At 36.1% G+C, this 12,035-nt stretch overlaps 4 protein-coding genes across 5 annotated transcripts; 2 read left to right on the top strand and 2 right to left on the bottom strand.

The window, feature by feature from the left end:
• Positions 1–564: 564 nt before the first annotated feature.
• Positions 565–2,273, top strand: LOC101257483 (nod factor hydrolase protein 1). Its single transcript, XM_004242513.5, has 2 exons — positions 565–1,811; positions 2,048–2,273. The coding sequence occupies exons 1-2, from the start codon at positions 722–724 to the stop codon at positions 2,071–2,073; spliced, it is 1,116 nt and encodes a 371-aa protein (XP_004242561.2). The 5' UTR covers positions 565–721; the 3' UTR covers positions 2,074–2,273.
• Positions 2,274–2,495: 222 nt separating this feature from the next.
• On the bottom strand, positions 2,496–3,523 carry LOC101243800 (class V chitinase CHIT5-like). The gene is made up of 2 exons (XM_004242930.5): positions 2,665–3,523; positions 2,496–2,527 (listed from the first exon to the last, which is right to left on the bottom strand). Exons 1-2 carry the CDS (start codon positions 3,521–3,523, stop codon positions 2,496–2,498), a joined length of 891 nt encoding a protein of 296 aa, XP_004242978.5.
• Positions 3,524–3,617: 94 nt separating this feature from the next.
• Positions 3,618–5,075, top strand: LOC138337172 (uncharacterized). Its single transcript, XM_069286795.1, has one exon. It carries the CDS (start codon positions 3,618–3,620, stop codon positions 5,073–5,075), a length of 1,458 nt encoding a protein of 485 aa, XP_069142896.1.
• Positions 5,076–6,603: 1,528 nt separating this feature from the next.
• Positions 6,604–11,920, bottom strand: LOC101257185 (uncharacterized). 2 transcript variants are annotated; one of them, XM_004242512.5, is made up of 9 exons: positions 11,763–11,920; positions 10,434–10,515; positions 9,198–9,272; positions 9,060–9,096; positions 8,332–8,415; positions 8,177–8,237; positions 7,944–8,050; positions 7,683–7,748; positions 6,604–7,101 (listed from the first exon to the last, which is right to left on the bottom strand). In XM_004242512.5, exons 1-9 carry the CDS (start codon positions 11,842–11,844, stop codon positions 7,006–7,008), a joined length of 690 nt encoding a protein of 229 aa, XP_004242560.1. In that variant the 5' UTR covers positions 11,845–11,920; the 3' UTR covers positions 6,604–7,005. The 2 variants fall into 2 exon arrangements, with proteins under 2 accessions (XP_004242560.1, XP_010323170.1); XM_010324868.4 differs by having other exon boundaries at positions 6,604–7,096.
• Positions 11,921–12,035: the final 115 nt, after the last annotated feature.

Raw genomic sequence — 12,035 nt, 5'->3', positions numbered from 1 at the left:
ATTCTTAATCAAATGTTTAAAGTTCGAGATTTAAATATGGAGTCATTGATATAAAATGCGAACGTCTCGGTACGAACCAAGATTTAATTAAGGGTTAAACCGCTTAAAATGGAGTCGTCTTTTGTTAGAGAGCATTTTACCTTCAACTGTCTGGCGTTTCCTCGCGTAAAGGACTACTTTTGCATCGGCTCTCTCTCGTTAGGTAATTACCGAGGTGAAAGTTGCTCACTCGGAAGTAAGTTTCCTCACCACCTTAGCTGTAGCCGTAGAGAAAGCGAAATCAAAAAATAAGAACTTTCTTAACCGGTCATGTGCGTCACCTGGGCCAAGACAAGAATGTCTATTCGTTTTTACCTTACGAACGAAGGCGACCATGGGGACCGGTTCCTCCTTCCCATAAGGTAGCTCGATCAATGCTCTCACACTAAAATTTAATCAGACTTCAATATAAGAATCGGCGAGAGTCAAAAAGGCATTAACTCCATTAAGAAGTGGGACAATACTATAATAACTAACCAGTCAAAAATATCAACTTTTTAATACCAATTGCTTTAGGTAATCTTCAACTCCATCCACACATACCAAGTCATATTTTTCATGCCTTGTGGACAAATAGAAACAGCCAATTATGATCTTATTTAGACTTTTTATGAAGGCTCCATTTGTCCTATAAATAGAGAAGAAACTAAAGCAACAAACATATGATCTTGTATCAACAAAAATGGCTAATATTGTGTCATGTTGTATTGTGTTTTTTCTTGCCCTTTGTTCTGGTGTGATGGCAAATCCTCATTGTAAAGGTGTCAAAGGTGCATATTACCCTTCATGGGCATTTTCAACTTTCCCACCATCATCCATAGACACATCTTTGTTCACTCACATCTACTATGCATTTCTTGTACCAAACAACACAACATTTAAATTCGATATTGACGATGAAACATCCAAACTCCTCTTCAACTTCACCTCCACCCTTCGATCGTCTGTCAAGACACTCTTTTCGGTTGGGGGAGGAGGTGAAGGACCAGCTAGGTTCTCGCGTATGGCATCAACATCTGTCTCTCGTTTGTCATTTATAAAATCTAGCATAGAGGTAGCTAGAAAATATAAATTTGATGGATTTGATCTTGACTGGGAATTCCCTCAGAACAAAAAGGACATGGAGAATTTCGCGATTTTATTAAATGAATGGAGGGTTGAGGTTAAGAAAGAATCTTTGGCTAACAAAAGGCCACAACTTTTGATCACAGCAGCTGTTTACTTCTCTGTTGACTTCTTCTTATGGGGTGAGTTTAGATCATATCCTGTACCTTCAATTAACAAGAACTTGGATTGGATCAACTTAATGTTCTACGATTATCGTGGATCATGGGATACATCTGCAACTGGTGCACAAGCAGCATTATTCGACACGAAAAGTAACGTTAGTACAAGTTATGGACTAAGTACTTGGATCAAAGCAGGGGCCTTAAGAAGTAAATTGATAATGGGATTGCCACTTTATGGTAGGACATGGAAATTGAAAGATCCAAATGTTGATGGAATTGGTGCACCAGCAGTTGGTGTTGGTCCTGGTGATGAAGGGACATTAACTTATAGGGAAATTGAGAAATTCAATGAGGAAAACAATGCTAAAGTTGTATATGATTCTGCTACTGTTTCTGCTTATTCTGTGGCTGGAACTTCTTGGATTGGCTTTGATGACACTAACTCTGTTGCAATGAAGTTACACTATGCTCAATCACAAAGACTTAGAGGCTACTTCTTTTGGGCTGTTGCTGGTGATAAAGATTGGAAAATCTCAACAACAGGTAATTAACTCACTTGCTTTACATGTTATTTTACGAAAAAAGTAATATTCAACTCGTATACACTGACGGTGTCAAGAATTTTCTTAATAAGTGAGATTAGTTATAACATGACTAAAATTGCTTGTGTTGTTGCAGTATATAAGTTAAATCTTGCTAAAAGAAGATGTAGCATATTGATTGTTGCTAAATCACAATTTTTTACGGATACTCACGTTGTTCTTTTTCTTATTGTGTAGCTAAGCAATCATGGATTATTTCCTAAGAGATGAAGGGGGGGGAAGGACTCTTCCTTTGAACTTATATATATTTTGTTTGTGGAAGTGTATTGAAGCTGAATAGTTCATCTTCTTTTTATTTATGCACTATATAGATATATATGTTGTACCATTTAGTTATATGTACTTTTCAGCTAATAACGTTTATTTCAAGTGTAAGAGAGAATACAAACTTTTAACTTAGAAACTTGTACTTGTCTATTTCAATTGTTGTTACAATATTTCATTCTCAACTTCCAATTTTCTTTAAATTTCCCAAAAAGAACAACAAGAAATGTATCAAATATAAATCTTAAATCGTCTTAGTACTGATTCAAGTGTCAAGTGTAAATAGAAATGGAGAAAGTATATCAAATAAACTCAATCAAATGGTCCATTGATCGATGAGTATAGACCGTGTGGCTGCACCTCAGCTTTCATCATGATCCCATGCCATAGAAGCTGAAATCATTATGATCAATTGTTAAGTTTTCAACAGTATGCTGATTATGCAAAAAAATAATGTGACATATGTCTACCGATTTAAGTTATATATATACACTGTATATAACTGGTTAGTTACCATTTTGTTAGTTTACCTGTTCTTGAAAGAGTCCAGTTGCTGTCAGAGCCAAGTGCCCAAAAAAAGTAACCACCAAGACCCTGAGCCTTAGCATACTTGATCTTGGCTCTGATGGAGTTCGTATCGTCATATCCAATCCAATTTGTTCCAGAATATGAATATGTTGAAACTGTTTCATTATTGTATACTATAGATGCATTGTTTTCTGAATTGAATGTTACTATATCATCATACGACATTTCTCCGTGACTTCCAGGACCAACTCCTACTGCAGGAGCTCCGATTCCGTGATCATTTGGATCCTTCAATTCCCATGTATTTCCATATAAGGGAATTCCCATGACTAACTTTGTTGAAGGAACCCCATTTTGTTTCCAGGCTGAAATTCCGTAGCTCGTGCTAATATTGCTAGACTGATCATACAACAAGGCTGGAGCACCAGTTGCTGAAGTGTCCCAAGAACCTTGGTAGTTATAGCACATAGGGCTCAAGAAATCAAGATAGTTGCTTAGAGCTTCTGTGGGATAAGTTATCCCCGATAAGAGAAGGTTTGGAGAGAAGTAAACAGCAGCAGACAAGATTAGTGCAGGCTTAGAGGAAGCTAGTGACTCTATGTTGATGGCGAGGCGCCATTCTTTGAGGAGCAATGCTAGATTAAGCATGTCTTCTGATTTGATAGGGAATTCCCAATCAAGATCAAGGCCATCAAAGCCGTAATTTCTGGATATATTGATAGTTGATTTGATGAATGCAGCACGATTATCTTGGCAACTCATCATACTAGGGAGTACTGGAGAACCTGTATCTCCTCCTATCGATAGCATGGCCTTTGTTGCAGGGCTATGGGAATGGATGGCGGATGTGAAGTTTATCATTGTTTGCTCGTCAACTTGGCTTATGAGCAATTGGAATGATGTATTATCAGGCACAACAAACGCATAGAAAATGTGGGTGAAATAAGCAGTAGGGATGCTTGATGGAGTAGCCTTTTCAGCTACCCACGAAGGCCAATATGCACCTTTGATGCCAGAAAGCGGAGGCGCTGGTCCAGGAGCAGGAGCAGGAGCAGGTGTATCGGGATATGGTATTGAGGCAGGGATCGGAGGCATAGATAGTGGAAAAGGAGCTGGAGCTGGAGTTGGAGGCATCATTGGTGGACTAAAGATAGGAAATAAAGGCTTGGATGGTGAGAGTGGACTGAAATCGGGAACAGAAACAGAGGGGGGTGTTACAGGTATGTACGGTGGACTGATGGCTGGAAATGGAGGCATAGATGGTACAAGGAAGATCGGATTGGAAGGCGGGAATGGTGGAGTAGTGCTTGGAAATGGAGGTAGTGATGGTATAGGCAAGCTCGGAATTAGAGGTGAGGACGGTGAACTAGGTGATCCTGGAAATGCAGGCTCAGGTGGTATAGGGAAGCTCGGAACTAGAGGCGGGGATAACGGACTAGTGCTTGGAAATGGAGGTAGTGATGGTATAGGCAAGCCCGGAATTAGAGGTGAGGACGGAGAACTAGGAGATCCTGGAAATGAAGGCACAATTGGTATAGGGAATCCTGGAACTAGAGGCGGAGACGATGGACTAGTGCTTGGAAATGGAGGTAGTGATGGTATAGGCAAACCCGGAATTAGTGGTGAGGACGGTGAACTAGGCGAGCCTGGAAATGAAGGCACGAATGGTATAGGTAAGCCTGGAACTAGAGGTGGGGATGATGGACTAGTACTTGGGAATGGAGGTATTGATGGTATAGGAAAGCCTGGAATTAGAGGCGAGGACCGTGAACTATGCGATCCCGGAATTAGAGGCGGGGATGATGGACTAGCGCTTGGAAATGGAGGCGGTGATGGTATAGGCAAGCCTGGAATTAGAGGTGACAACGGTGATCCTGGAAATGAAGTCACTAATGGTATAGGAAAGCCTGGAATTAGAGGCGGGGATGGTGAACTAGGTGATCCCGGAAATGAAGGCACTAATGGTATAGGTAAGCCTGGAATTAGAGGCGAGGATGGTGAACTAGGTGATCCTGGAAATGAAGGCACTAATGGTATAGGCAAGCCTGGAATTAGAGGTGAGGACGGTGATCCTGGAAATGAAGGCACTAATGGTATAGGTAAGCCTGGAATTAGAGGCGAGGATGGTGAAGCAGGTGATCCTGGAAATGGTATAGGTAAGCCTGGAACTGAAGGCAGGGACGATGGACTAGTGCTTGGAAATGGAGGCAGTGATGGTATAGGTAAGCCTGGAATTAGAGGTAAGGACGGTGAACTAGACGAGCCTGGAACAGAAGGTGGTCTAGCGCCTGGAAATGGAGGCATCTCAGATGGTGCAAAGCGCGACGGGAGTAGAGGCCTGATTAAGGGTGGCATTGTACCAGACAAAGGTGAAGGAGAAACAGAAATAGGAGTTGATGAAAAACACACATGAAAATTAGCAGCAACAACAACAACCAAAAAAGTTGACAACATTTGTAGTGCAACCATATTTTATTAGTCACTATTTCTTCACCAACAATAACATAAAATGAGATTTATATAAACAATATATATAATAAAACTAGATGAGAAAATAAAAACAGAAAGTGCCAATGTGCTATCTTTGGTAACTACGTTATTTGTTTGTCATGTTTTTGTTATAATAATTACATCGATGTAACAATATTGTTAAAACCTCTGATTTTATCGACATATCTATATATCTATGTCACACAAAATTTAATTATTCTAATTTGATTTTGGATCTTACTAGGCCAGCTTTATCATAGTTAAGTATATTAATTTCTCCAATTTTAGTAAACAAAACATTGTTAGACCAACAATGTGGTTATTGTATGTAAGAATTAAGGAAGATAATAGGTTTGCACTCTTGATTTGTAATTTAGGTGTTTGTTTTATAGTAATATCGAATCTTTTGCTTTTACTTTCTAGTTTGATTTTGTAATTTTTTATTTTGATAATGCTAATAGTTTATTTCATATTTAAAAATAATTTGTAGTTCTCTAATTAATCGTCATTGTTTAGTTTAAATGTCATCACGAATTCTGCTACATATATATAACTTGATGAAATATATTTCCTTTTTTCTTAAAGAATAATTGATTTAATAGTGTTGGAATATAAATGTGTTTAAAAGCATATTAATTATCATATACTTCATAATAATAAAAAATCAAAGCGAAAAAAAAAAATCAACTTAATTGATTTAATTTTGGTTCTAACAATATTTGAAAAATCGAATTGATTAATATGAATTTGTTTCAACATCTGAAAATATGACTTAATTGATTTGCCTTGATTCCAACATCTGAAAAATATGACTTAATTGATTTGATTTCTTTTTAGTGAAAAATAAACTCAAATCAAGTTGTTCTTTTAAAGATTTTTTAGAAATGATCAAGAAAGTGATTGTTGAAATATTCTAGTACGATGAGACTTGTCTCATGAAAAAATTAAAGTGATATTATTTAGACTTGTTGATAATAGTTTACGGAGGATGTGTTCAAATTTGTATATTATGTTTTTTTTTTTAAAAAAAAAAAATTAGAATCTCAAAAAAAAGAAAATTTGAAAGAAATTAAATTAAATAGTAACAATATCTAGATCATAATTAGAGGGATGGAAAGTCCTTGAACATACAAAAATTTACTATCCAAATAATTAAACATAATCTCATTAAAAATATAGTAAGTTAATTATTTCTTAATACTATATAAGATAAGCATGGTGCTTCATCATTTTCATTATCAAAATTACATTTTTGAAGAAATCATAACCAAAAAGAAAAATGGCAACCTCTTTCTCTTTGTGTAAAGTTGTGTTTCTTCTTATGCTATTTTTCATGGGAAATACAGGTATATAATCACTTTACTTGGAAGACCCTCAACGCAAGTAACAACTAACAAGTCTATACGTGCAGAATTAGAAATATTGAGAGATTTTGTCTCAAAAGCAAAGTGTAACAAATAAACCACATTCAATTTCACTTCAACATATTGTTTTTTTTAACCTCCATTCACATGTATGACTACCATATAAGGATCAAATGATCCATATCACTATGTTACTAGTGAAGTTCCAAAATCAAGAAGTTGGACAAAGAAAAAATAGCAGCTACATTTTGTTTGTAACTAAGACGAAAAATTAAAAAGGTTCCTACAAGCGTTCTTCAAGGAAGAAATTTTAGTATATCCCCTTCGACAGAAATGTGTTGAATCCTCCTCAGGCTTGTAGTTCTGTAGCAGAAAGAAAACCAGCCTCCCCCGCTGAAGGTGCAGCTGTTATGAATCGTGCAAGCAAAAGTCCCGTGCACACACTTCAAATTCTTTTCGTTAGCATTTACAAGAACTCAACAGCGCAGATCACTTTTGTTTTTCTCTCATCCACTCAACAAAATTATCCAAAATCACAGGCCATGCTTGGTCGAGATCATAGTTTTCAAGGTCTGGAAAGCTAACCTTCAAAAAGACAAAAGAATGGCCAGCTATTAGACCTATGTCAAGGAGATCCGATACAAGAAAATTATTGTTTCTACCCTTTCTCCACAGCACAATTTTTCGGCTAAGGGGATTCAATTGAACCCCCTTTACCAAAAGGTACCATTATTGGTGCTCCTGTATGCGTCTGATCATAGTACGAAAATTAGTTGATAGCAAGCAGGATCCAGAAAGGTAAAGTGAAGTCTTTTGTTCTACTAGATTAGCATTTGCATAATACTCGGTAGATGAGAAGTGGGCAATATAGGATAAAATTATTTGTATGGTCCTCAATGTTTGGCATAAGTTTCAATTTGGTTCCATTCGTCTAATCATATCACCCTGAATTACATAGTTTGAGATTGGTGTTTATATAGTGCTTAGGTCATTGACAGCCAAATAAAAAATGCAAACTAGAAAATGGCAAGGAGAATCCAAAAAAAGCGAAAATAGGAAAAGAGAGGCAGACATGGAACATATTTTAAGCCGGTGTCGGCTATATGAGCTTCACGAACCATATTTCCTTCTAAGCTAGAATTAATTATATAACGTAAATAGTTTACCTCTTGACAAAACCGAAGAAAATTCATCCATTGATCCACGTTGATCACCTTATAATCAGTCTGATTCTAGTATGAAGGAAAAGACAGAGAATCAGCGGTGTCAAATTAAATAAGATATGAAAAATTAAAAACTAACATCATTGTTATAACTTAATTTTCCTAACTGTTTATAAGCCTAAACACTAGCGCCCTTCGGGCAATTATATCATAAAATACGCATATGTGATACCAAAAGATATTCACATGTAAGTGAGTACCTACCTTGAGAAACTCACTAAATGAGTCAACCTGAGCACGAAATTGGGGCCCCAGAACAAGATCAATCAGTAGACAAATGCTCTCGATGTCCACACACTTCTGCTTATCCTCTGAGAAAGACAAACCAGGCACATATTAGTAAATGTTCTAGCTTAATAGAGATTAATGCGACGTAAACATCCAAAAAAATATGAAACCTAATAGGCTACATATTTGTTTATTAAAGAGAAGCTTACCAGTAAGGCAGTAACGAAAGGCGTAGGAATAAAAATCCTCAAAATTTTCAGGCATCATAACCTGAATATGTAAATGATCCAAGGTCAGCTACATGAGCATTAGATCTTGCAAAATTATCCCACTTAAGTTAACCAAAGAGCTGACAACAACATACCTCTGCTTCCAATTTTGGCAGGGCTTTTTTCAATTTGTTAATCGTATCAACCTGGAGATCTTTTAAACCTTTTCTCCATTCATCCTGACAATTAGAAAAGATTTTCCGTCACAGTGGAAAAATGCACTATATTGATCCAAGAGCAAATGCTAAAGTCAACTCGAATGAGAATGTAGTTGTATCAACAAAAAGAACAAAGCAAAACACTGACAAACAGAAAAGGATCAACCACCAGACAATTATAACAGTACATCATCCTAGTGAATACATCACAAAAGAGAACACATTGAAATGTCTTATACTAGGGGTGTCAAAATGGGTGGATTGGGCTGGATTACCCGCCCACAAGTTACTTGTGCTAAAAATGGGCTAAAACCCGGGTCATATCCCAAGCTGCCCAACTCTTAGTATGTTCTAGTTTCATTTTTGTTCTTTTATAACTTTTTAAGTGCCTAATAACACTATTTTCTCCTTTATTATGACTATATATAACATATCAAATAAAGAATATCTTTTTGAAAATATTTTAGCGAGATTTTTATGTCGATTTGGAGTACATATCAAGCTCAATTTTCAGATGGCTTGAAATAGGTTGAGCTAATAAATGACAGTGTCAATGATCAGACCAAACTTGAACAGGTTGTGCAGATCATGTTCTTATGGGTTAATTTGGCAACCCCTAGTTTATACTCAAGAGGAAGCTGAACATATAAATAGCAGTATCTTACCTGAGTAAAATATCCCTGCTTTTCAGCTTTCAATTTCCTGATCCATGTGAATAGTGAGTTATATAGATTAAGAAACACAACATTTCCTTAAAATAAATTATTGATCACATAGACACATATTGACAGCAAATGGCTTACCAAGCGAGCATCAAAATTTTGACATTTGTATAGTCTACTCCAAGATCTGAGCAAAGTGCCTCAATCCCCTCTGGACTGTGCACACAAAAACAAACAGAAGATTAACAAAGATTCCAAAATCCTTTACTTTCAAACACTAATAGAATGATAGTAATGACAAAATCTCCCTCTGATACCTTAACTCCATCAATCGTTAAAAGCTTCGTTCATAAAGTTATCACATTTCAGTTCAATGTTAGGATAAATGAATTAGAACTCTAAAAAATTATACTGACATTTCAATAGAAGGAAAGACTTACTTGATGAATAACTGTAGTTTTATTGAAACCTTTTCTCTTTAGGTCGGCATTGTTTACAGCGTGTTATTAAACTTTGAGATATTCTAAAACTAGATATTTATCAAAATGTACTTGTGCTAAAAGAAGAAAATAATAAGAGGTAAGTCTGATATTCAAAGGAACTAACAGTAAGCTAATATGCCTAGTTGACAGGACCAACAACTACTTGATGCAAGTAGACCATATTAATGTTGCTAATCAAGCACATCTATTTTAAGCAAGCTTGGTTTCACAAAATTACGAATCAAAACAAGATACTGCCAGATAAAATCCTAAGAATGACATAATTTTCAGCTATCACTTCCATCAAATCAGTTCTTTTAGGCATTTGTATTGATAGCAATGACCTTTAGCATGGAAATAAATGGTATAGCAACTTGGTAGAAACCGTTGAAAAATTCAAAGTATTAAGGAATTAAAACCACCAAACCGTTTCCTACTCATAGAATTTCCCTCAGTGATATGATCCAATCAGAGCAACAAATAGTAAAACACACAGTGACTTCCATTATAGTTTAATGTTAGTATTTGTTTTATATGAGTAAATTCTATGCTAGTTAACAACCCATTCACATGAAACATATGAACATTGACATTCACTCAACTTTTGCAGTAGCAGAACTGCAGAAGAAACAAACAACTCCTGTAGCTACAGAAGATATATGCACAGAAGGAAGACAATGTTAACCATGTGTATGACCCTGGAGACGATCATATATCCACTGTTCAGCTAGGTAAATATGGATCAAAACAATCAGCATATATGCAACTTAGTTTGGTAAAGTGGAAAAACTTGGAAAAATAACTTGTAGAGTTGCTCTATACATACCATTTAATCACAAAGTTCATGAAAAGAAACATAGGAACAATAGATTAACTATTGAAAAAAGGAACTCACTCGATCATGCCTAGCAGCTTATTGGCATACTTCTGAAAAAGATTATCAACGGACAATCCAAACTTCGTAGTCTTGCTTGAAGCTGAATAGAACAACGAATCTTTCAGGATACTATAGGTGAAGGCAAAGTAAATATAACTGAAACACGTTGACCATAAAGAGGAGAAAATAAAAAGAAATAAAAAATTGCAAACATCCAGCTAGAAAAAATATATTTCATGAAAAAAGAAACATTATTTAAAGTCAAAACACCACATCCCTTGGTCTTCAACATTGTTAACAAAATTTCATAAAAAGATGAACTTGCAAATTAAGATAGACAACATTTATATGGTGGAACATCCAAAACAGAAACAATTTGGGACTACTGAAGTTGAAGCGTGATAAATACATCTATTCAAATATAGATTTAGGACATGGGCAGAGCTAGAGAGAAAGCTACAAATTTTATCTCAAACAAGCCTACAAAAACTCGATTAAAAGAGTATTTATCTGCATTGTGTCTTCGAACATTTTAATTTACCTAATTTCGAGATGTATCCAAACAAGGGATTAAGAAAAACAATGCAGGTTGAATCTTATACTTCCTTAAGAAATTCCAATCACAGTATACATGGTGAGGCACATACTTATCTAAGATCGGCAAAAGCATCCAACACCTCCCTTAACATAGATCAATTATTCAACTAAGACTCAAATTCCAAACTCAGCTCTATCAATCCTTTATATCCATTCAGGCCCATTTTATTCCAGACCACTTGATTTTAAATGCAATACATATACTAGATACCTCTATCCACCAAAGCCTACGACAGATGTAAAGAAATGGTTTTTGTCTCTGCTGAAATTTGAACCTCAAAACCCCACAGTTCTCACCTACTTCATTGACCACTACACCACGCCCTTGCGTGCCTCCTCTACATCCAACACACTCATCTTGTTTTCCAATATAGAAAAATAGCCACTTGATATCAATGCAACAACCCAAAAACACTTAAATTATTTTTTTTAATAACAAAAGTGGCATCGAACCTAGCTTGCGCGCATCTCTTACCCTCTTCATTACCAGTTAAGCCACACCCTTTAAGTGCAAAAAAGTAATTTTTTTCTTATTCTTGATACCCAAATCCCCAAATCCCATTTCAAGGCTCCAAAATCTAGATTAGCCCCAACTCATTAAACAAAATTTGAACTTTAAAATACCCCTCATCACTAAGAAACAAACCCCCCCAAAAAAGAAGGATCAAAAAAATTCAAATGAACAATACCAACAACTAAATCACATAGATAAGATACATCACAAAGGGCCAAAATAAAACAAGAATTTACCAGTTGTGATAGACTCCGAGCGAGCAGATTTGACAGAAGTAGATTTGGGTGTGTCAGATTTTCTCTTTGATGCTCGAGGCATTTTGGTACAATTTTGAAAGCTCAGCAGAGAGGGGTTTGAGAGGATTTTGGCGTCCAGAGAATGTTCAATATATAACGTATAGAGTGCGGGTGGGGGTAGGTAGGAGGAGGGGGTTGGGGGTAGGCACTGCCAACTAGGATAACCAAAAAAGCAAAAAGTATAAATTATGAAGTGTGAAAAATAAAAATTAT

This window comes from Solanum lycopersicum, chromosome 7, assembly GCF_036512215.1.
Source record: "Solanum lycopersicum chromosome 7, SLM_r2.1".
Lineage (NCBI taxonomy): Eukaryota > Viridiplantae > Streptophyta > Magnoliopsida > Solanales > Solanaceae > Solanum > Solanum lycopersicum.
This window is presented reverse-complemented; position numbering and strand designations above follow the sequence as displayed.